At 42.7% G+C, this 24,254-nt stretch overlaps 2 protein-coding genes across 5 annotated transcripts in view; one reads left to right on the forward strand and one right to left on the reverse strand.

Annotated features, from left to right (window-relative positions):
* Nucleotides 1-20,781, reverse strand: LOC113125614 (transmembrane protein 87A). Of its 3 annotated transcripts, none has more exons than XM_026299185.2 (21): nucleotides 20,577-20,781; nucleotides 17,854-17,926; nucleotides 17,143-17,240; nucleotides 16,889-17,005; nucleotides 16,730-16,786; nucleotides 15,032-15,094; nucleotides 14,767-14,832; nucleotides 14,318-14,459; nucleotides 13,803-13,864; nucleotides 13,191-13,374; nucleotides 13,005-13,104; nucleotides 12,674-12,767; nucleotides 7,749-7,817; nucleotides 7,254-7,362; nucleotides 7,113-7,171; nucleotides 6,244-6,347; nucleotides 6,080-6,153; nucleotides 5,597-5,658; nucleotides 5,221-5,273; nucleotides 5,107-5,137; nucleotides 1-1,892 (listed from the first exon to the last, which is right to left on the reverse strand). In XM_026299185.2, the coding sequence occupies exons 1-21, from the start codon at nucleotides 20,709-20,711 to the stop codon at nucleotides 1,851-1,853; spliced, it is 1,794 nt and encodes a 597-aa protein (XP_026154970.1). In that variant the 5' UTR covers nucleotides 20,712-20,781; the 3' UTR covers nucleotides 1-1,850. The 3 variants fall into 3 exon arrangements, with proteins under 3 accessions (XP_026154970.1, XP_026154969.1, XP_026154971.1); XM_026299184.2 differs by lacking the exon at nucleotides 7,749-7,817 and adding an exon at nucleotides 12,463-12,540; XM_026299186.2 differs by lacking the exons at nucleotides 1-1,892; nucleotides 7,749-7,817 and adding exons at nucleotides 1,910-2,781; nucleotides 12,463-12,540.
* The window catches only part of capns1b (calpain, small subunit 1 b), an 11,079-nt gene continuing 6,877 nt past the window's right edge, over nucleotides 20,053-24,254 (forward strand). Inside the window, exons 1-2 of one of the 2 annotated variants that reach the window (XM_026299187.2) lie at nucleotides 20,053-20,194; nucleotides 23,271-23,395. In XM_026299187.2, the coding sequence (XP_026154972.1) occupies nucleotides 20,166-20,194; nucleotides 23,271-23,395 (154 nt within the window). In that variant the 5' untranslated portion in view covers nucleotides 20,053-20,165. Of the gene's footprint in view, nucleotides 20,195-23,270; nucleotides 23,445-24,254 lie in introns of those variants that run through there. The other variant, XM_026299188.2, reaches the window with a different exon arrangement.

Below are 24,254 nucleotides of genomic sequence, written 5' to 3' on the forward strand. Positions count from 1 at the left end.
CACACACACACAAATAAATAATTACTTTATTACTTGTCTACATACATGTTAATTATTTTATTAATTAATTTAATTACCATTAATTAATATACTTTAAATAATATTAATTCATTCATTCATATTAACAACTTTAAGTTGTTTAAGTTAAGAATAACTGCTGTAACAATTGAATTTCCGCGTGGGGATTAATAAAATACTTCTTCTAACTTCAGCCTTAAATGCTGGTGATTCAGAAAAAAACACTTTCTCTGATGCTGCTGATGAGCGAGCAGGCTGCTGCAGGTACCAGCAGACAGCAGAGCAGGACACTGCTCCCTGCAGGCTCCAGTGGATGATGTATAGAGCATTCAGTCCATTCAGACCAGTCACTGTCAAGACCACACACACGCACGCACACACACACACACAGCTGGCTGCTGTCATAGAAAACGCTGCAGTTCTGTGTCAGCAGATACTGGAAGTCATTGTACTTCCACAGAATCAAGCAAAAGGATGCAGAGATGCACGACAGACAAAGGACTCTGGCTGCACCTTTTAGGATGTGAGTACTGCCAAACACTGACAAGTCTAATACTTTGCATCACCTCATGTCTTCTGTTGAGCTCTACGACAGTCGTACAACTGCTGACTGCCAACACTAAGTGGTCTGTCATCTGCAGTAGCAGCTCTATCACTAGTATCACTGGTTCTGCAGGTATCTGACCATAAAGTGAACTACTGGCAAAAAGTCCAGTTCTGACCCACTGATGGCAGTTAATGAAGAGTTGAATGAATTTCAAGGGTGACACAAATATATGCACAAAAATCCATGTCATCCTGTCCAGTAGCTGTTGAGTCATTTCTTTCAGAACCACTGCCTCACAGTTGGGCTATAGAAACAGTCCTGGGGTAACCAAAGTCACTGGACAACATGAACATCTGCAGATGGAATTCCAGATGTTTCAGTCAAAGCCGAACGTGCCAACTGGCTCAGTAGGATTCATCATTTGGGGAGCATGAATTTCAATATGAAACGAAACGGCTTCTGATGCATTAGTGAAAGTCATCAGACTGGGTCGACCAATTGACATCAAAGCGTACAATAAAGTAACTGTGGTAAGATGGTGAAACCCCTGGTTCACGTGTCTGAACAGCCAGTCAGAGTCTTTGTTTGCTCCGTGGAGCCTCTGCAAAAACTGTGGCTTTGAAATACCTCTGAGGAGACTGAACACACAAGGCAATGTTTTCATTTAAGTGGAGCAAATATCAAACATTTCCACTGAGCATAATTAGCCAAATGCAGCAGATTCTGCATCCTTTTTAGTACTGTTTACTGTAAAATGCTGCTAAAATGGATCCAAACCATTGTTCACTCACAAACCAAAAGGTGTTTTTGGTTTTACAGTATCAGATGACCCAAATGAAACTCAACATGAACTGTCACGATAAAAACAGTTTCCACAGCAGTGAGGAACAGAAGCAGATGCACTCTGCAGCAGAGAATCTCCTTAACATTGAACTGGTCAAAACTTATAGAGAGATATAAATACAAACAGGCAAATATAAGAAAAACAAAAGATCTGAGTGCTGCTGTGAATGATTTTTCTCCCAGTGTATGTACAATCAAGGCTTACAAAGCTCATAAAACCAGGAACTGAATCACACACCGACACCGTCTTCACAAAGCAAACCTTTGTTCTTCTCCGTATTTCTTCTTTCGTCCATCAGTTCATCTTTCATTCATCTTTTCCTCCTCAAATGTGCATTTAATCAACATCTTATTTTTCCAGTTCCTGTGCCGATGTTGTTTATCTGTCTCTTGGACAGACCTCGTTCTCCTACTCCATGTCTCCCCACTTGTCCGTCCTTTTTCACTCCATCTTGGACATCTCAAACTTCGTCGTCATGGCTTCCTGCAACAGAAAACACACATCACACTGGATAACACAGAAACTTACTCAAGCTGCATTGTCTGTACATGTGGGACAAACCCTATGGGCATAATGGGCTGCTATCACAGCGTCCAATGGGTAAACTGGGACAAGCATTTCTTTGAGGACTGTTGAAACTCATTAAGGTTTAGTGAGAAGCACACCACAGTCTAAAATATTACTTAGGGTGTCACAATAGATTAAGGAGGGGCCGAGGTTTCCAGTGATCCCTCTGTGATCCTTTAACACATCACTGCATGTATGTCCCAGCCACAGGCACGTAACACGTACCGCTCAAACAAGCAACAGCCATACAACACCAGCTACAGTGCACGCCGTGGCCTCAGGGATTTCACATACAGGGATTTCAAAGGCCTAAATTTAACAGAAAACATAAAACAATTTCAGACAGCACCTGAAAACTCAAGGTCAGTGCTGCAGACAGTGTAACGTTAGCATGGATGTCACTGTTGCTGCTGTCACGTCACAGTGCTGGTTCGAGTCTTTCCTTAACCCCGATCCCAGGCCTGGGATAAAATTGTATTTCCAGATTTATTACAAAAGATCGTTGGATAAATTTGAATAAAGTCTGACAAATTTGAATAAAGTCTGACAAACTATATATATATATATATATATATATATATAAATAAAATGAAAGCAAAGTCTCACGATTCAAATGGTGTAAAGCAATTTAGGATTGAATTATCATAGCGACTAGTTTCTTAACGTTTAACAGTACAAATATTGGAAAAACACTAGTTCTTACCTTTTCTGTCGTGTTACTTTGTACATGTACTGAAACATCCAAGTACTGCGTATCCTTTTTTTCGTTAGTATCCAGGGAACATAGTGCATCCGTGTTTTAGTCCTAAAGACATATTATCCCTGATTAAATCCATAAAACCATCGTCCTCCTCATGAAGTTTTAATCCGGTTCGTTTTACGGTTGATTTCGCCTTTTATTTAATAAAGATTGACAAAGCAAGCTTCTGTGAATCACATGAGCCCTCAATCAAACCTGCTTATTACGTTTTACAGCGTAACTAAGCATAAAACCAATAGGAATCACCACTGAGAGCAAACCCCACCTGTGGGATAGATCAATTTCTAATGACAGTAGAACCAGCCAGTCGCATCGTGTGTCAATGATGACTGACGTATATTGTAGCCAATGAAACGCCCTTTTCAGCAATGTATTACACTGTATAGCCGATAAAGCGTAAAGGGGATTTAACCAGCTCCCACCGCTACAGTAAATTGCCTTGATAACAGTGGGCACGCAGCGGACGAAGCTAGAGGGGGAAGGGGAGTCATATTTCATATTTTACAGCGTGCAATAATAAACCGGAAAGCTTTTCCTTCAAACGACACCAAGGTCATCAATATAACCCTTAAAATGTACAGACAACAGTGAGTTTAATTTGAGTAAGTGTTGTTCGGCCGTCTGCAGAAAAAGGGCGGGGGAACTAAGAGGTTTTAATGTTCTTGCAACATCTGTAAAAATTCTAAAGTTAAATTGGATCATGTTTAAGCTCTTCAGGCTTTAAAACCAAACTCCGTGCCTTTGGAAACCTCTGAATTATCTCTGTTTTTCTGGTCTGTGCTCAGAATAAAGTGACTTTGCTGCTCTAGTCCAGGGGGAGACCAGGACTGCACTGCTGCTGTTCTCTTCTCTCCTCGGTCTTTGTCAGTGGCGACTATTTCATGGCTGTAACGTCTCAGTATTTCACACTTTGTCCTCTTCTGTCCATCCCTCTGTCTTCTTTGAGAGGAGGACGACATTAAGACGATTCCTTTTGGTGCAGACATGATGGATGAAAACCCCAAGCAGATGAGTGACAGAGGAGAAACTCATTTGTCTGGTTTTAACAAGACGTCTGGTGAGGAAGTGAGCTGGCTGTGCATCTCAGGTTCACTACTGATTTTCTATTTTAGGCACATTGATGGGGAAACGTGTCAGCTGACGGATGGTCACTAAAGCAAAAGCCAAACCTTTTTTAAAACGTCAAGGAGCACTTTTGTTTTCACAGTTTCTTCCCTACAAACTGTATGAGTGATTATTTATTGCATCATCTGTCTTAGTTTAAAATGGTGCAGGATGGGGGGTGATACAGAGAAGGAGCACTTATTTCCCTTTAATTAGAAAAATACACCTGTTTTCAGCTAGCAAATTACATATGCAGCTGCAAACTGATTTGAAGGTTTCATTCTTCTTTCCTTTGTTTGTCTGCTTTACCTCCATCCTCTTCCTCCTTGCAAAGTCTATAAAAGGGCATTCCAGTATACAAGTGCCTCATATTCACTATGGATTTTAATATCTCTCTGAGTGCACACAGCAGCTTACAAAAGACATTGATTTTACATCAGAGGCACTTTGTTGATTGTTGGTTCAGCTCTGATATCAGAGTAAACCATGTGGGAAATGGTGTGAATGAAGAGTCAACAGGGGAGAAGAACCAAATGACAAACAGATTTTGACCTGTCTGATAAAACTGACTGAGTAAGCTGATAAACGATCGATTATCGCTGGTGTTGTGTTGATTGGTCATGGCTGCAGCAGCACTAACACCTCGAACACACACACGAATACATCACGTCACACATCACGTTGGTCTGCTCGCCATGACAACACAGAAAAGGATGACATAACCATGGCGACTGATAATCTCTCCTGATTATCTACCACCCCCTGCTGTTCTGAATCAGAACTACAGAACATCTACAGCACATCTATACATTCACATTCTACAAAAAACAGCCTCACTTTCCTCTTTAGCCTTTTTAGGCTTTTGATAAATTTACACTTCACAGTTATATTTCTGAAAAATGTTTTGGAAGAGATCTAACACTCGTTAAGTAAAGGGACATTTGATCAAAACAGTTTACACCTAACACTTGAAAAACTACATTTTTATTCAGACTTCCTGGTTGATGACACAGGATACGCCCACCAACACGGCCCCAGCATTTTCATTTTAACACAGCTCAAACGTCCGAGAGAATCCAGCCTAACTCTCTAAATGTGTCTTTGCTGTTCTTGTCTCAAGGCTCAGTAAATGAACACGACCCACAGCTTCAAAATGAAATTTCATTTTCTGTTTTCGGTTGCCATTTATTTTCACTTGACCCTGAAATGACCTACAAAGTCTAATCTAGTTTTACTGCAGCAATGTGGGAAAACCAGACAACCTACCTCATCAGAGTCCAGCAGGGGGGGCAGGGCGCTGTGAGGGGGAAAGACTCAGCATTAAATCTGAATCATTTTAAGGTTTAATGAATGATGAGAGAGAAGAATCTGACAACTTACACATCTGCCATGGAGGACGGGATGTTCTCTTCAACCCACTTCAAATCCTCGTCCTAGAAAACAACCAAATTAAGTCCCAGGAATAGAAATCAAGTGATAAATAGTAATAAATAATAAAGTCATTCCCAGATACAGACTCCTTCTGCCTGAGCCTCTTCAGTCGATACACAGATGTTTGTTATTCACACTGTTTATTGTGTTTGATGACTTAATAAAAATCATCAACCTGTGAGGAATTCAGATGATAATAATAAAAAAATATAATAAAAAATATTCAGAATAAGCTTTAAAAAAAAAAACAAAAACAAAAAACAACAGCTGGCTTTAACTTGTCAAATGCCACTGCTGATCTGAGCGTTTACATCCCGTCACTCACCACTTTGTTGGCTTTGGCTGTACCGTTGGTCTCATTCTTCATGCCCCTCATCTTCATCCCCTCTGGAGACACAAAACAGTCCCGAAACAAAAACACATATCAAACTTTCCATGATGCATTTTCCAGCAGAAACTGATCATATAGTGGAGATGTACGCACACCGCTCATCCAATAAACTAACATTCAATTAATAAATTAATTAATAAACAATTAATTCATCATAATTTCCAAATAAAGCACAAGTGCTGGATTAGTGAACACGCTGCAGCTAAAACTCTGACCTGGAGTAAGAGAGCAATATTTTTGTTTTTTATGTAACTACCATTTATTTAACAATTGGCTGATGAAAATGAACCTTCTCCAACTCACAAACTAACTAATGGGAGGATGACGCTGAGGACAGGAGAGAGGGGAGACAGACACAGCACAGGAGGGCAAGGTAGAAAAACAGGAGGGAGGAAAGGAGGAGTGTGGGTTTCTGACCGAACGCCTCGTTTATCATGGGCTCCTTCTCCTCTTCCTCACTTTCCTCATCCACCAGTGGACTGAAGGCATACCTGGTCCACAGACAGAAACTGCCGTTACTCTACAATTCAAAAGAGAAAGGGTCAAAGCAACAGCATTGGCACCAACACACATCCCCATACCTCTGGTTATTGGCCGATGGTCTCCATAGGAACATGATGACCAATAGGATGATGGAAAACAAGAAGCGCCAGAAGGCGTCAGCTATCCACAGCTCCCTCCAGTCCTGCAGAGACACAGAGGGAGACCAGTCTGATGAAACGCATCTCAAATGCTCATCTACATGAAGAAGAATCACAGTTTCTCAGCTGACCATGGCCAGATTATGACACACTGGGCCCGGGGCACAGAAATGCCCTCCAACGTAGAATCAAGGAACCCAGACTGAAGGAGATGCATTTTGTTTCTCTCTGTGGTTTATTTTGCATATTCTTGTGGATCCATTACTCCTTTGGCATCTATTTTTGGCCATTTTGCCTCAGTCTCTTTGTAAATGTTTTGTGACCCTTTTTAAAAAAAGCTTTTTTTGACATTTTGCAGACAAATCTCAGGGGCCCACATAATTCTCAGTCCCCTGTCCCTGTGTCCAGCAGGCCTGATTAGGTAATAGATCCATTACATGGACCTGAGTGTCTCCCAGAACAAATCGAAACATAGAGCCATGTAGTCATGCAACCGAGCTGTATTTAATGCTTACATACGAGAACTTCAGAAAATTATTCTGCTATGTTCTGACACCTGGTTTTTGGGAATACAGGAACAGAAATTTCATTTGAACCTGGGCAACAGAATCAACTGCCTCCTAAAAATGGAAGCTTGAGTTCTGTTGATTCTCCTGACGTTTGCTTACAGTCAACTCAATTCATTAAATAGTGCCAAATCACAATATAATACAAGGTACTTTACAAAAAGTTCTACTGATTTTCTTCTTTTTTCTTCATTGTGAGAATGACAACATGTGAGTGTAATGTTAAATCGGGTTTGAACTTACAGACTGACATTTAGACATCCTGAAGGTCTTGGTTGTCCAAATGATGAAGATGACCGACGCTGGAAAACATTCAGAGACACACACGTTTTAAAGATGCAGTGGGTTTCAGCAGGAGATGAACAAGCAGAGCACTTTTCCTACCTATTACAGCAAAGATGAGTGTGTTGGTGAAGTGTCTGTAGAGGGAGAGCTTCACCACGTTCCTCCTCAGCCTCAGCAATTTCATGGTCTGAGCCAGACTCACAAAGATGTGATGACACAGTCAAGGACCATCAGTAACAGGAAAACAAATAGCAGCAGCTGGTTTCTGGTTTGACCTCCAGTTTTAGACACCGTTGGATTATTGTAGAAGGAAGCCAGAACTAATGGGTTTAGGTTTTAAATTTTAGGTAAAAAAATCACATTTCTCACACTCAGAATCACATTTGGTCTGGTTTTTAATGGCACCACAGACCAGATGTATTTCACATAATTAAAAACTCTGAAAATAATGTCGTTCACATAGAACTAAGTTTGGCCTTATATCACACAGTCAGACAACGTGCAGATGAAAAAAGCAGGAAAGCTTAAGAAGTGAGGGAGATACAAGAACATTTTCAGCCCTACAAAAAAAGGGGACGGTGCATTAGCGGATATCCACCAGCAGAGAGTAGAGTCGAGCACAGCCAGAGGAATAGCAGCCAGGAGAACTACATCATCTTCAGCCTGGAGAGAAACACAAGGCAGAAGGAGGCCGAGAGGGAAGAAAGAAGATAAAACAGCAACAGGCAGCTCACAGAAAAAGACAAAAACACAAAGTGTAGAGGCAGAGCACCACACTCGGGTATGTTCGTTTTGCTAGATGTGGTGCACCAGGTGGATGGGGTTTACTGATTTTTTTCTAAACAGTGAATCAATTTTTGAACAGACTAATTTTTCTCACATTTGTGAAAGCCAACAGACACACACACAGTCAGTCAGTCAGACAGAGTTAGACACAGTCGGTCAGAAAGTCAGACAGACAGAGACAGTCAGTCAGAGTTAGTCCGTCAGGCAGACAGTCAGTCAGAGTTAGTCAGGCAGACAGACAGTCAGATTTAGTCAGACTGAGACACAGTTAGTCAGTCAGAGTTCGTCAGATAGACAGTCGGTCAGACACAGAAAGACAGTCCGTCTGTCAGTCAGAGACACAGAGTCAGTCAGTCAGTCAGTCAGACAGATTCAGTCAGACAGACAGACACAGTCAGTCAATCAGACAGATTCAGTCAGACAGACAGAGTTAGTCAGACAGAGTCAGTCAGAGTTTGTCAGACACAGACAGACGGGTGGTCAGTCAGACAAAGACAGTCAGTCAGTCAGAGTTAGCCAGACAGATAGACAGAATCAGACAAACAGACAGACAATCAGTCAGATAGACACATATAGCCAGTCAGGCACAGTCAGCCAGAGTTAGACGGACACAGTCAGACAGACAGACAGTCAGACACAGACAATCACTCACAGACAGTCAGTCAGTCACAGACAGACAAACAGTAAGTCAGTCACAGACAGACAAACAGTCAGTCAGTCAGAGAGAGAGGATAATTTGCAACCGTATGGAGGAAATGATTGAGAGCAAGGGGGCACTAGCGGAACATCAATACAGATTCCAAAACGGCAGCTCAACTACAGATGCATTGAATCTTGTTGTTACACAAGCCAAGCAACCGATCGAGGGAAAGAGATGCAGAAGAGGCACCAAAAAGTATTGCGCTGTGGTGACCCTAGATATTAAAAACGCTTTCAATATAGCTAACTGGAGCCACATCTTAATGGCACTGGAGACAATGGAGATACCCATATACATCCTCAGGATTATTGCAGATTACCTCAAGGGCAGAGGCTTCATATACAATACAGATGATGGCCCAGAGAAGTATGATATTACTGGAGGCGTCCCACAGGGCTTGGTGTTGGGGCCACTGTTGTGGAATATAATATATGATGGTGTGCTAAAAGTCAAGGAACCAAACGAGGCAAATTTTGTAGGTTTTGCTGATGATATTGCTATTGTGATTGTTGCAAAATATCTACAAGTACAGCTCATTTGCAACCAAACAATAAGGACAGTGAGAAACTGGAAAACATCAGCTGGACTGGACATTGCAGAGCAGAAGACTGAAGTCATGCTAGTAACAAGCCAAAAGACCAGGAAGGATATTACAGTGAAAGTTGGCAACTATAATATAACATCACGGCCAACAATAAGATACCTAGGAGTGACGCTGGACGCAAGGATGTCCTTTAAGGAATATCTACAGATACAGTGTGGGAGAAAAAGCAGCCAGAGTGACCGGAGCCCTTTCTCGACTCATGCCGAACATAGGCGTGCCGAGACCTGACATGCGGAAATTGCTCTTAACTGGCATAACATCAATACTGCTTTATGGAGCACCAGTATGCGCCAATGCTACTAGCATCATAACCTATTGGCGAGGAATGTGCTCAGTAAATCGAAGGTGTGCCTTAAGAGTGATTTATGCATTTCGAATGATCTCTGATGATACAGCACTAGTACTAGCAGGAATGGTCCCAATAGATTTACTAGCAGTACAAAAGTGGAAAAGCTACAGTCTGGGTAGGGACATAACGGGATGTCAGCAACGAGATCACTATGAGACTATAAGGGCAGAAACCATAGCTATCTGGCAGACTCGGTGGAATGAGTCGAGTAAAGGAAGATGGACACAGACTCATTCAAAACATTGAAGAGTGGATAAACCGGCAGCACGGAGAGGTGGATTATTATTTGATCCAGTTTCTGTCAGGCCATGGGTGTTACCGTGTCTATCTGGACATATTTGATGATACCCCATACTGCCCAAACTGTGCGAATGAAGTGGAAGATGCTGAACATGTATTCTTTGTGTGCACAAGATTTACGGCAGAGAGAAGAACCATAGACAATATAGCTGGTGAACCATTGAGAGTGGAAAATTGCGTTGAGATGATGCGTAAATCAGAGCATCTGGGAAGCAATAAGAAAATATGCAGCTACCATACTGAAGAAACTGCAGAACTGGGAGCACGATAGATGAATGAGACAGTAGAAGCAGCACGAGCTAAGTCCCCCCGTGAACTAATACTGAAAGGTGGTCCCGCGGGGGATGAGGACACAGAGCAGTGGGTGGAGGTGTTTTAGTGGGTGTGAGTCCCACAGTACCGAAAGGTCTGCATAAAGGATTTCACCTCCACAAAAAAAAAAAAAAAGACAGACAGACAGTCAGTCAGTCGGATTTAGTCAGACTGACAGACACAGTCAGTCATACAGTGAGAGTTAGACAGATAGGCGGTCAGACACAGACAGACAGTCACAAACACAGTCAGACACAGTCAGTCAGTCACAAACAGAGTTAGTCAGAGTTCGTCAGACAGACAGGCGGTCAGTCAGACAGACAGTCTGTGAGACACAGACAGACAGGCAGTCAGTCAGACACAGAGAGTTAGTCAGAGTCCGTCAGACAGACAGGCGGTCAGTCAGTCTGTGAGACACAGACAGGCAGTCAGTCAGATACAGACAGACAGGCGGTCAGTCAGACAGACAGGCGGTCAGTCAGACAGACAGTCTGTGAGACACAGACAGACAGGCAGTCAGTCAGACACAGAGTTAGTCAGAGTCCGTCAGACAGACAGGCGGTCAGTCAGACAGTCTGTGAGACACAGACAGGCAGTCAGTCAGATACAGACAGACAGGCGGTCAGTCAGACAGACAGGCGGTCAGTCAGACAGTCTGTGAGACACAGAAAGACAGGCAGTCAGTCAGACAGACAGTCAGACACAGACAGTCAGAGTCATACAGACAGAGTTTGTCATACAGACAGACAGACAGACAGACAGACAGTCGGTCAGACACAGACAGACAGTTGGTCAGTCAGACACAGACAGACACAGACAGACAGTCAGACAGACAGACAGTCAGACTTAGTCAGACTGACAGACACAGTCAGAGTTAGACAGACAGGCGGTCAGACACAGACAGACAGTCGGCCAGTCAGACTCAGACAGCCAGTCAGCCACAGTCAGACACAGACAGACAGTCAGTCAGTCAGTCAGACAGACAGACAGTCAGTCAGACAGACAGACAGTCAGTCAGACAGACAGTCAGTCAGACAGACAGACAGTCAGACAGACAGACAGTCAGTCAGTCGGATTTAGTCAGACTGACAGACACAGTCAGTCATACAGTCAGAGTTAGACAGACAGATAGGCGGTCAGACACAGACAGACAGACAGTCAGACAGACAGTCACAAACACAGTCAGTCAGTCAGACACAGAGACAGTCAGTTAGTCAGACACACAGTCAGTCAGTCAGACACAGACAGACAGACAGAGTTAGTCAGAGTTCGTCAGACAGACAGGCGGTCAGTCAGGCAGACAGTCTGTGAGACACAGACAGGCAGTCAGTCAGACACAGACAGGCAGTCAGTCAGACAGACAGTCAGTCAGTCAGACACAGACAGAGTTAGTCAGACAGAGTCAGAGTTTGTCATATAGACAGTCAGAGTTTGTCACACAGACAGTCAGAGTTTGTCATACAGACAGTCGGTCAGACACAGACAGACAGTCGGTCAGTCAGACAGACAGAGTCAGTCAGTCAGGCAAACAGAGTTAGTCAGACAGACAGACACAGTCAGTCAGTCAGGCAAACAGAGTTAGTCAGACAGACAGACACAGTCAGTCGGTCAGACAGGCAGACAGACAGTCAGACAGACAGTCAGACAGAAAGTCAGACAGAAAGTCAGTCAGTCAGGGCTTTGACTCCCGTTGCTGGCAGCAGCAAGTCGTCATCAGAATCTGTTCTCAGCAGTTTCCAGCTAATTGTACAGATTCATTCCTGCTTTGACACGTCGGTGATAAATTGTTTCAGAAGGCGACAGAGTCTAAAGTCTGTGAGTGACAGGATCATGTAGGGTGGAGTTAATATAAAGTCAGCACAGAGTTCTGGACCAGACATACTGTTTCACTGGCTGAACTTTTCATATCCAAAATGCTCCACAGGACCAGTTTTAGTTTGTGGTACAGGTGGTTATAAATGAAAATTACGTTCACAGCCTCAACCCACATTCTTTTATCACGTCAGTAAGAAAGAAAGCCGAGAGCAGTAAACTGAGCTTTCAATTACACACCATCACATGTGCACTGCTGGCAGAAGCAAAGCATTGCATTCTGGGAAGAGTAGTTTAATGGACATTCCCATTGTTTTAATGTAGGGGAAGTGGATGAGTGCACCCTGCAAAATGAAGCAAGAGGTCTCTTTAATTATTTTGGCTCAGACATGATGCCTCCACTTCACCCTGAGTGTTTTGTGTGTGTGTTCACGTTAAAGGATATCCACCACACAATACAGGAGTCAGTGAAGGCCAAGACTATGTCACACAAAATTGTACTGCTGCTGTTGCTTCCTCGATCCTGGAGAGAGAGACAGGTTAGACACCCCCACAGTACTGCAGTGTTGGGGGATGCTGGTATGTGTATATGTGTGTGTGTGTGTGTGTGTGTGTGTGTGTGTGTGTGTGTGTGTGTGTGTGTTTGAGAGACTCACAGCATTGACCCGTAGGATTCCCTCCACAACAGAGAAGATCATGTAGAGCAGGCCAACTCCGACTACTCTGTGGAGCAAAGCACCAAGTCTGGGCCTGTGGAGAGACGTTGGGAAACAGTGTGAGTAGTGTGAGGCTGAGTCCACACCGCAGGACTCACTGTCCTGCTGTTCCCATCAGACCTGCTGTTTGATCCATGTCTGTCAGGGACATGAACCAGGCTCCGGTGTAAACACCCTGAGCTCCTAAACTGCCACCATGCACAGACTGAACTGAAATATGAAGAACAATGTCGTTTGTGCACAGTTTCCTCCAAAGCTGCTCCAGACTTACTTGACGATGCCGTATCCCAGACTGGCGATGATCACCAAGACCCTGGCCAGAGTCCTCTTCACCGCAGAGAGCACCTCAGCAAACACCACAGCTCCGTACACTGCAGGACATGTCATATTTCATTGTCCCTGAACACGGTTTGGGCAGAGAAACTGGGCACAAAACCACCTGTGTTTCTTCACACACCTGACAAGCCGTCATATCTGATGCTCTGGAACTCAGCGTAGTAAACAGCTTTCTCCAACATGCCCAGGAAGATCACCCCTCCGATCCAGAACTGGATCCTGAGCAGGTCCCTCCAGTAACAGGCCGACAGCACCAACCACAACACAGCCAGCAGCACATACATGATGCACATCACCATGTAGAACTGGAGACAGAGAGAATTACCACGAAAGAAAATTCGAACACAATCTCACTCTTAAAAGGGACAGACCATGGTCACAGTTTTTTACACTGAAATTATCTGAGCCTCGACCCAAGTCAGACATGGACATACAGAGTGTGATTAGCAGGGCTCATTTATTCTCTTTGTAAGTATTTGCCAAAAACTGCAGTGTCCAGCTGTTTTAAAAAATTACTGACCTTTTTCAAAATTAAACTCTAAATTTGAGAGCTGTGCTTTCTAAAATTGTCAGAAGGTATCAACATGTTTTGGGCCTTACGCCACAGAGGGGAGTCAGAAGTTATGAGACTGACCGACACATTGGTCTTTAAGAGGGACAATAAACAACAGAGATTTACCTTTTGAAAGAAAAACTGTAGAACATGATTTTTTTCTGATGTGTGTGTTCTTACCAACATCAGGGGCCACTCAGAGGCAGATATGTAGTCATGAGGACCATTCATACTGATCTGCACTGCAAACACAGACAGACACTGTCACATGAAGATACGTGGAGGTTTAAACATGTCCAGCAATGTAGGACTGAGCTGTTCTGCAAGACTGGGGTTATGGTTGATCCTGACATCTTTTAATGGATCACACTGGTTTTAATAATCCATTTGTCTCTTTCTTTAGCATACATCCACCTTTAAAAAAGGTACTACCTTAAAACACTTGTCCCACAACACTGGTAGTTAATCCAGATGTCTGTGAAAACATATTTAAACTGAGGTGGTTCAGTTACTGTGAGCTAAATGTGGACCGGACTGTCTTGTTTTGTCATGACACAAAGTATCATTTAAAAAAATCTGCAGGTATGTCAGGACGCTCTCTCTCATCAAACAACCATCAGGTGTCCATCACTGAACACATTCTTCCAGTTCACCTGACTTAAACACTGTGTGCTGGTGTGTGAGTGTGTACTGACGCCTCAGGCTCCAGGGTGCAGGGGGGCTCGCGGGATCAGGGACTCGACTCTTGTCTTTCAGCTCTTTGATCTTCAGGATGAACATGTAGGGTCCGTCCTCCCAGCTGTTTGCCACCGCGTCGAACAGAGGATGAGCAGGCCCCTGAGCAACAACACACGGCATGAAGTGACCTGTTGTGACTCCAGTGCAGCTGCAAACATCTGGTGACCCCCAGGCTTATGCATTTTATGCATGCCAACACTAAAACTTCACAGGTGAGCCGTACCCGTTGACTTATGAAATCAAACTTTTCTTGGTGGGAGGAGAAATATTGCTGCTAGTAGGTGTGTTGACATTTCAGATTAAAGTGTTCTCTGCATCCTGGGACTCAGACTAGGAAACAGGGCATCCCTCTACCCTGCTGTGATAAACTGGTTCAGCCAAAACAGATCTGAACAGACTGACTGACCTTTTTAGAAGGCACAGAGGCTTTTCCTGTTTCTGTTGAAACATGTTCTTTCTCCACCGCAGCAGCCTGAGAGAGAGAGAGCAGCAAAATCAGCCAAGCAGAACAAAACAACATTTAATTACAAATAAAAAACTGATCAAAAACCTCCAACTGAACCTCCAACAAAAAGCATAGTCTACATTATCTTTTTCACAGCAGCACAGAAACCTCATTTTGACAGGTTGGACGTGTTAGTTAGTGCGTGTGCATGTGTGTGTGCACAGACCTTCTTTGGTTTTGGAGGTTCCAGCTTCCGTCTCCTCCTGCCTGGAGTCTTGTCTGTGGGCGGCTGAAATGTTTGTGACATGCTTAATGACAATAAAGTTGGTGCTTCAGGTAAAATATTTTATTTTTCAAGATCAAATGTTCTGGTTCCTGCTGTGGCCTCAACTCTGACGTTTTATACTCAAACCCAGTTTACACAGAGATTCTTTCTAAAATACAAGACACTGAGCAACCAAATGCAGAGTGTATTCTTTACACACTGTGACCACACCTAACAAACCAGAAAGTATGTAAATACAGACTCATACATTATCACCTGACAGACCTGCAGAGCTTGTCTTGTTGAGGTCTTGTTGTCTTAAGTTTTACCACCTGCTGTGTGACAAGATATTTCACCTGACACCAGGGAAACTGCTGTTACACCTGTATTTACAGAGGAGCTGAGTTCAGGGTTTCTCTCTGTCTGCGGCAGCTGCAGAGGGTCCTGTTCAGTGGAGGTTTCCTGTTTGCACTTCAGTGTAGTTCATGTGTAGTGCACTGGTGTCACAGTGAAAATGACACAAAGTTACTGAGGGGGCCTGGTCATGTAAACAGGATCAGTGCCCCACAAGTGGTTTTCACCTGATTTCAATCATTTCTTAAGCTTCAATCATTTCTTAAGCTTCTTGGTTAATTTACATTCTGTCCCCTTCTCTCATGGGTGTGTCGTGAATTAATCATTAATGTGACGGAGCAAGCAGAGCAGTGTTTTTGTGAAACTGCAGTCATATGATCAGCCACTGTGGTTTTAGTGGTGTTTTGTTTCATGCATCCGGAGGTGTGGAGGGACAGGTGTGTGTGTTTAAAGCTCATCAAACACTATAACCGCAGGCTTATAATCCTCACACTCTACCACTCTGGAGAGCAGCTGTTTTTTTATCTTTAGCAGCAATGTTCCCTCCTGCCAACAAATGAACGAGCAGGGCTGACCTTTGCCACAGACTGTACGCAAATATGGACGACACGTCGTCACTTCCTGTTACTGTGCAAAATTTTAGCCAAGTATCATGAATACAGCAGCCGCCATCTTGTTTTTCTCACACATTTTCCAAACAGATTCTGAGCAGCAGTGACCAGAGGTGGAACTGCCAATCAAAGCTGTCAATCATTTGAAATCCAGCTGTTTTTATAACTTATTAAAAACAAACCGATCAGAAAATGACACTTGTTCAGTCTGTGTGATTATCCATCCATCCATCCATCCATCATCTATACCTTATTCCTAACCAAGGCCATGGGGATTTGATGGAGCCTATCCCAGCTCTCTTTGGGTGAAAGGCAGGGGTACACTCTGGACAGGTCAACAGTCCATCATAGTCAGTGTGATAATATCAACCTCGAATGACAGAAATCAGCTTTGGGAAAAAAGTGTTTGTACTTGGAATTTTTAGTTTGGCTCATGTTCTAGCTGTTAACAAGGATGGGGTGGGGTTTTTGACCTGTACTACAACCACCAGGGGGTGATCAGCTTATGTCAGCTTCACTGGGAGCTGTCACATTGGCCATCTTTGTTTACAGTCTGTGGGTTTCTTTAGAGAAGGAAAGGTCTGGGCGAATCCAGGCTGAGTGGAAATGGGTCAAACTGATTCAGGATCCAGGTTGAGGAAAATGGTTCACACTGATGTGATGTGAAGCTCTGGTTCAGAAAAGGGTCTCTCACCTGTTTCGGTGGCAGCTCTGTCAGTCGTGTCTTCGTCTTAAACTGATCCAGGCCAAACTGGACATAAAACACAGTTAAAATGTCTGTCTAAAGTGTCTGTTAAAATCCTTTAATTACTTTAACACTGTGTTTGTGTGTGTGTGAGGGTGTGTGGGTCACCATGTTGGGATCGATGGGCGGTCGACAGATGATGTTGTACTCCTGGTAAACATAGAACCCACTGCCTCCTCCTTGTCTGACCTCTGTCGAGTTGAAGTAACTCGCTGCTCGTGTCTCCTGGAGACAAACAAACAACAAATAGACAACAAAGTGTGGTCGACTAAACCCAAGATAAAATGTAAATGTAGATGAACAAACAGCTGTACAGATGTGGAGCTGACAGTCTGAGGAGTCAGCAGCGAACAGATTCTTACGTCCAGGCTGAAGATTTCGTCATAGCAGTGGGAGCTTCTCAGATACCAGGACACCTTCAGCTCAACAGGGAATGATGCGTCACAGGTCTCTGACACCACTGTCCACACGCGTCCACACACGCGCGCGCACGTGCACACACACACACACACACACACACACACACACACACACACACACACACACACACACACACCAGATTAGTGGCTACAGGCAACTTCTTTCAGACAGAACCGAGCTTTTTACTGGTCTTACAGGTTGAGTCATGACACCTGAACTTCTAGTTTTTAGGTAGAAACATTTCACTACTCATCCAAGTGGCTTCATCAGACTGAGGAAAAGCTGGTAGAAAACTCACATTTATCCTTCAGGTTGGTTTCGCCCACCCCTAATCTGAACAGGCACGTTAGGTGGACAATGGAAGTGAGCACAGGTGAGGGTCGACTCTTGTGAACCCTCTGATCCACAAACTGGATGCAGAGTGTGTCCTCCCTGAAGGAGCTGAATTGGATAAGTGGTGAAGCGTTTTGTCTTAAGTACTAGAAGCCCAGTTGCAGACCTCTTGACTGCATGTGGACTACCATCTGCCTCTGGGAAAAACTAAAAGAATTTCCAAAGTGCCAGACTGCTCCAGAGAAGGCCATTCAAAACAACCAGGCCCAAACAAGAAGAGAAGAAGAAGAAGGAGAAGAAGAAGAAGACGACCTACTCACATTTGAGATGGATGAAGCTGTTGTTGAACAGAGTTTTGGTGAAGTAGAAGTACATCTGCTTCTTCAGCATGTCCTGGAAAAGAAAGACAAGATCAACAACTTACTTCACATTACATTATTATGAAATGAAAGAAGCTGAAACACTGGAAGATTAAATATAAAACAAACAGTTTAAAATCTACTGCCTACAACAGTAGATTCTTATTTTAGATTTAGATTCTTAGATTCGTTTAATTTGCCACCTGTGTCTGTGCACAGGCTCCAAAATAAATGGTGCTCCTCTGGGTCCACCATCACCCTGATCTCTGCTGAACGCTGACTCTCCATTACAGCCAAAAAGTCCAAAAGAGTAGCAGAGAAGCTGAACCAGGGTCACAGAGACACAGACGTGGGACAGATGTAAGTTTGGTTGTTTTTTGGCAGAATAAACAAAATCGGGCTTGTAGGAGAAGCTTTGGTTTGGAGAACACTTTGGACTCTGGACCAATTCTGGGTCAGAGTTGTTGATGATGACACTGAGCTCTGTGCTTTTGTTAGAAACAGGACTGAGAGTCCAGGATCAGGGGACTGAGAGACCAGGATGGACGGAAGCAGAGCAGCAGAGGACAAAATGCCTCAGACCTCTGACAGTACGTTTATTATTTTATAACACTGAGCCTGTAAACACAAACAGCGCAGAGAGAAGCCTGTCGGACTGTGACAGAAACCATGTGACGTTTTCTCCACAAACAGAAGAGATGAGACGGAAAAAGATCTGAGGATGATCTGTGTGCAACTGGTTTATTAACTGGTGATTGAAATTAAAGCCAATTTTAACAGAAACTTAAATTCATAAAACAATAGTATTTCCTTATTTTCAGTCTGAATCTTATCACACCAAAACAGCTGAAATGTTTTGGTGAAAAAAACGACACAATAACAAAATTTGTTCAGTGTTTATGTTTATAATGATTATGTTGATATTGTTTATAATGTTTATAATAATTATAGTTTATTGTTTATATTGTTTATAATAATTATAAAGTTTATAATGTTTATACTGTTTATAATGAGTCACAGCACAGTCAGATACGTACTGCAGGGCAGCTAAGCTACAAGATTGCAAATAAATATTATTTTCTACACTGATCAAATAATCAGTCTATAATATGTCAGAGACCAGAATGTGGATCAGTATCTAAGTCCAGTGTGAAAAACCACCTGCTGTTATTACGCCTGAGCACCGACCGAAGGTCACGGCGCATGGACCATTAAAACTGCTCAATGTGCAAGGGACGAATAAACGCAGGGCGGGGGGGGGCTTTTGACCGAATGACCTCATTCTTGGCCTACCTAATCTCAAAAGTTATCCAAATTTCGCGATCACGTGATCAAGCAAAGTCACAATAGGCGTAGTGGCGCCCCCTCTGAAAGGACTTACAAATTTGCATGGAGAGCCACATTTTAGTTTGTCAGAACTGTACCAAATTTGGAAGAAAAGTCCTTTACGGCTTTACGGCAGTCTGATCAAAAAAGTCAATGGGACCCATGCTCTATTTTCCACGCTCTTGCCATGAAGCAGATCAAGAGCCACCATTGTATTTCACTGACAGATGCATACTGGAAGATGTAATGAATGTAAAATTGCCTGCTGCTCCTGCCATCCTGCATTTCTGTGTGTGTCTGTATGTGTCTGTATCACTGTGGTCTCAGAAATGTGCCCTCTGTGGCCATTTACAAAATCCTACATCTCAGCTGCTTCCCCGGTCTGAATCCTGCTCTCATTTAAAGGGCTCCCAGTGAGGGGACTGGAAACACAGTTTGACCTTGGTATTGAATAAATCCTTTGGTTTTCTGAGAGACAAGACTCTTTTCACTTTGACGTTGTGAAAAATGTGTCTTTTCGGTTCCAACGGTAGCCTCTGGGGTGATTTACAAAATCCCCCACCTCAGCTTTGGTAGTCCTGTCAAATGAAAATTTACAACAATAAATGTGTAGGTTTGCTGGTCTGTAGTCCACGGTCCATGGGTGTGTGCAATGGTTCGCGTGGCTGAATATGTTTGTTAATGTCTTAATGTTGTGTGTTTTTGTGTCTCAGTACATCTGGAAATGTGTGTTTACAACTGCTGCTCTGGTTACCACGGAGAAGTAAAGTGTTTCAGTGTCTGTCTCTTAGACAAACATTAACATTAACATTAAAAAATCCCCCACCTCAGCTTTCCAGCTTTGAATCCTGCTCTCGTTTGAAGGGCTCTTAGTGAGCCGCTTCATACCGGAGACACAGTTCGACCCGCCGACCCCAGGCGGTCCGCTGGGGGAGGCTGTGCGCTCGATGCGAGGGCCGCTTATCGCCGCTAACGGGTATATTTATGATTATTATTGACTCAGCACTGATCAATAAACTAATCAATTCATGGACTAAAACAAAATTCATCAATTTGTGATTATTGACATGTGAGGAAACGTGTTACAAACAGACATATTAAATATGACGATCAATAACTAATAATCTTAATAATTTCAACTTTATCTGATTTATGTTGTTGTTTGCTTGTTTGTTTCTTGAGCAGCGGCTGTGCCTGTTAGCTCACGGAGGCTAACGCTGTTTATATGTTTCCGACGGAGCCAAACCACATTAAACACACTGAATTAAACCAAATTAAACTAAATTAAATCAAACTGAGTCGAACTAAACGCTGCGGCTCCTCCTCTCGTTCCTCAGTCTAACGCAGAACAAACTCACATTGTCGACGTCCAGAATCCATTTCCCCTTTTCAGACACGGCGCCAACCGGCCCGTTCAGCACAGCCAGCACCAGCAGCAGTACCGAGGACCAGAATCCCGGCACGGCTGGTCCTAGACCCGCAGATCTCGACATTAGAGCCCGGAGGAAGAAAAACCAGCAGTCCGCTCACCACAGGACGAACAGTTCCTACTTCCGGCCGACGTTCCCGGGAGAGGCATGATGCTTTCACGGGTTGTGGGAAGCTTGAAGATAAATTTAAAGAAGTTGGTTTTTACTTTTAAAGTACAAAAATACCTAAAAATAAATACAGTATGATTTCTAGTTGCATATATATATGTAGTCTCCAACTGTCACCACGAGAACGAGATCGTTTCCTGTCGTTCACTCTAAGAGCAAAAGATAAACAAATTATATAATAAAGAATATTTAATATTGACTTACCCCCTTATTCCTTAACCAGGTTCACAGGGATCTGCTGGAGCCTATTCCAGCTCTCTTTGGGTGAAAGGCAGGGGTACACCCTGGACAGGTCACCAGTCCATCACAGGGCCACATAGAGACAAACAACCTCACACACTCACACTCACTGCTATGGGCAATTTAGAGTCACCAATCAACCTGATAAACATTCCAGTAAAAGGACACTAACATTTATTATAACAACAACAACATAAAGTTATGATAGCAATAAATACAAAATTGACAAGTTTAATCTGACAATCTTACTGTAGTTCTTCACTGTGGCCACTAGAGGGTCGTAATAATAACAACAATTAATAAATTTGCGTTACTGTGCATTATAGTGCTGCAGTTTCTGACTATGACCACTGGAGGGCAGAAAAGAATCTGCTTCACTAGGGTACAATCAGAAACAAGAAGCATCTGGCTTCCTGTGAAGACGTTCAAACTAAAGTAAAGATTTTTTTTATGGAGCAGACCATGATATCACAGTTCATGGTAGAGAAAAGTTATTTCAGCTGTTTTAGCTGCTTCCTGTTGCAAACCATAATAGCACAATGACGATGTATTTTGCTCTTTATACAAAGTTTTATTTCATCTGCAGCAGATATTTACACAGAAAATATAGTTTTAGTAGAAAAAAACTCCACAAAACTATCCGTGAAATTATTTCTTAAACTTTATGCATCTCTCTCTTCCAGTTGGTTCTGCACATCTGGTGATGAACAGAGCAATGCTGGAAGAATCAGCTCCTGTACTGCAGTAACAGTAGAAATACCACAGAGTAAAAACCCTCTGTTCCAAGTAAAAGTCCTGCATTCAAATGTTAATGTTAAATGTCATCCAAATGTACTGGAAGTATAGTAGCTGATGTTAACTATCTTATATACTTCTAATTTGAAGCACTTTCCATACTGCTGGGTATCTGACGTTAACTACCTTATATACTTCTAATTTGAAGTACTTTATATACCGCTGGGGAGCTGACTTTAACTACCTTATATACTTCTAATTTGAAGTACTTTATATACTGCTGGGTATCTGACGTTAACTACCTTATATACTTCTAATTTGAAGTACTTTATATACCGCTGGGTATCTGACGTTAACTACCTTATATACCTCTAATTTGAAGTACTTTATATACCGCTGGGTAGCTGACGTTAACTACCTTATATACTTCTAATTTGAAGTACTTTATATACTGCTGGGTATCTGACGTTAACTACCTTATATACTTCTAATTTGAAGTACTTTATATACCGCTGGGTATCTGACGTTAACTACCTTATATACCTCTAATTTGAAGTACTTTATATACCGCTGGGTAGCTGACGTTAACTACCTTATATACTTCTAATTTGAAGTACTTTATATACTGCTGGGTAGCTGACGTTAACTACTTTATATACTTCTAATTTGAAGTACTTCATATACCGCTGGGTAGCTTATGTTAACTACCTTATATACTTCTAATTTGAAGTACTTTATATACTGCTGGGTATCTTAGGAATTTCCCACCGGGGATCAGTAAAATTTGATGATCAGACTGTATTTTGTTGGGTCCATCTGATTCTGAAAATAAACTAGTTATCAGATAAATGTAGAGCAGGAAAAATGCAAGGGTTGGCTCTGACATGTAGTAAAGTCCAAGGATGTAGTAGTGTAGTCGGTAGCCTTAGACGCCTCTCTGTGCCTGGTCGTCCGCCGTCCACATCGCCATCTCGGATCTCTCTCCCACTCTCCTCGTCACCATGTGTACTCCGATCGTATAATGCTCTCGATGTGTTCTGAGAAACTCTGCGTTGTTTTATTATGGAGTTGACCACAAATAGTAACACAGGGCTTTTGGGTTGAACTTTGCCGTTTATTCTGAGGTACCTCGTACCCAAAACAAAACATAAAAGACCCTCCGGTAAATACTCAATACCTCCTCTCCCACAGCGGTTCCAAACAGGAAAAGGGGACGAGAAGGGGCGCGCTCTTAATTTAAAATGGAGACACCACCGAAGAAGAACAGACAACGCACATTGACTCGAGTGCGAGCCCTAGCGGATGGAGGTCTTACTACCCAGGCATGTTAACCTGGCGCTGAACATTATTTTGTATAATTATAACATAAAAATAATTTATAACCCGGTAACAGTAGCACTACATGGAAATACTCAGGTAAAGTACTAATACTTCAGATTCATTGCAGTATTTGAGTAAATGTACTGCCTTAACTTCCAGGTATGGACCGGAGTGCGCAGGAACAGGTCGGGCGTTAAGGCCCGGAGCGCGGCCCTGGGTGGGGCTGATGGTGCACCGACAACAGAAACTGGATATTTCTGCCCAACTGGTTCAGGACTGCGCAGGTTTGTCTCTCTGTATTTTGTGTCCTGAACTGAAGTGTCAGCACGTACAGTAAGTACAAAAACTCTTTGATTCTTATTTTAGTCTGTTCACTCTCAGAGTTTCCAGTGAAAACGCAGGGTTAACTGTTTGACCTGATACTTTAGTTTTTACTGTCAGTGTGTGTGTGTGTGTGTGTGTGTGTGTGTGTGTGTGTGTGTGTAAAAGTACCAACAAGAATAATATCTAGGAAAATGCGCTTCACACAGTCCGTGAAGAGTTTCAGTTTCCTCATGAGACACTTTCATGACTGAGCAGCAGTCAGGCTGCTTTGTTATTGTTATTATTATTATTATTATTATCATTATTATTCAGTGTTTGCATGATTTTTCCCAGTGAAAGTTGTTGTACAAACGGAATAATACTTCAGACAGCTGACAGTCTCCTCTATTGCAGGACCACAACAAAAATGGATAGATCAATTCGATCAGTTCATCGTTTGCAAAAGTGTCCAGATGATGAAATTGGTTTAATGAGACATTCAGGTTATTATTAACGTCCTTTAAACTTCACTGGAGGAAGTGAAAACGAATTCAGCTCAGTATCCAGATGTTTTCTGGGTATTAATCTGTAGTTATTCCAGCTGTAATTATGCGTTAAGCAATTATCAATAGTTTTATATCAAACAAAGCTTGAAAAGCAAATGATTGATTGTGATTGACTGAATAATTGGTTAAGTGATAAGTGACTTTTATTATAGTGAGGAAACAACAGCTGTGGTCAGAGCCTCATGGTTTAATGACTAGTGTTTTGTTAAAAACACAACAGATTTCATGCAGGTGTTGTTGACAGACCCAGATCTGGGTGGAGTTCACTAATCTT

Source organism: Mastacembelus armatus, chromosome 13 (assembly GCF_900324485.2).
Source record: "Mastacembelus armatus chromosome 13, fMasArm1.2, whole genome shotgun sequence".
NCBI lineage: Eukaryota > Metazoa > Chordata > Actinopteri > Synbranchiformes > Mastacembelidae > Mastacembelus > Mastacembelus armatus.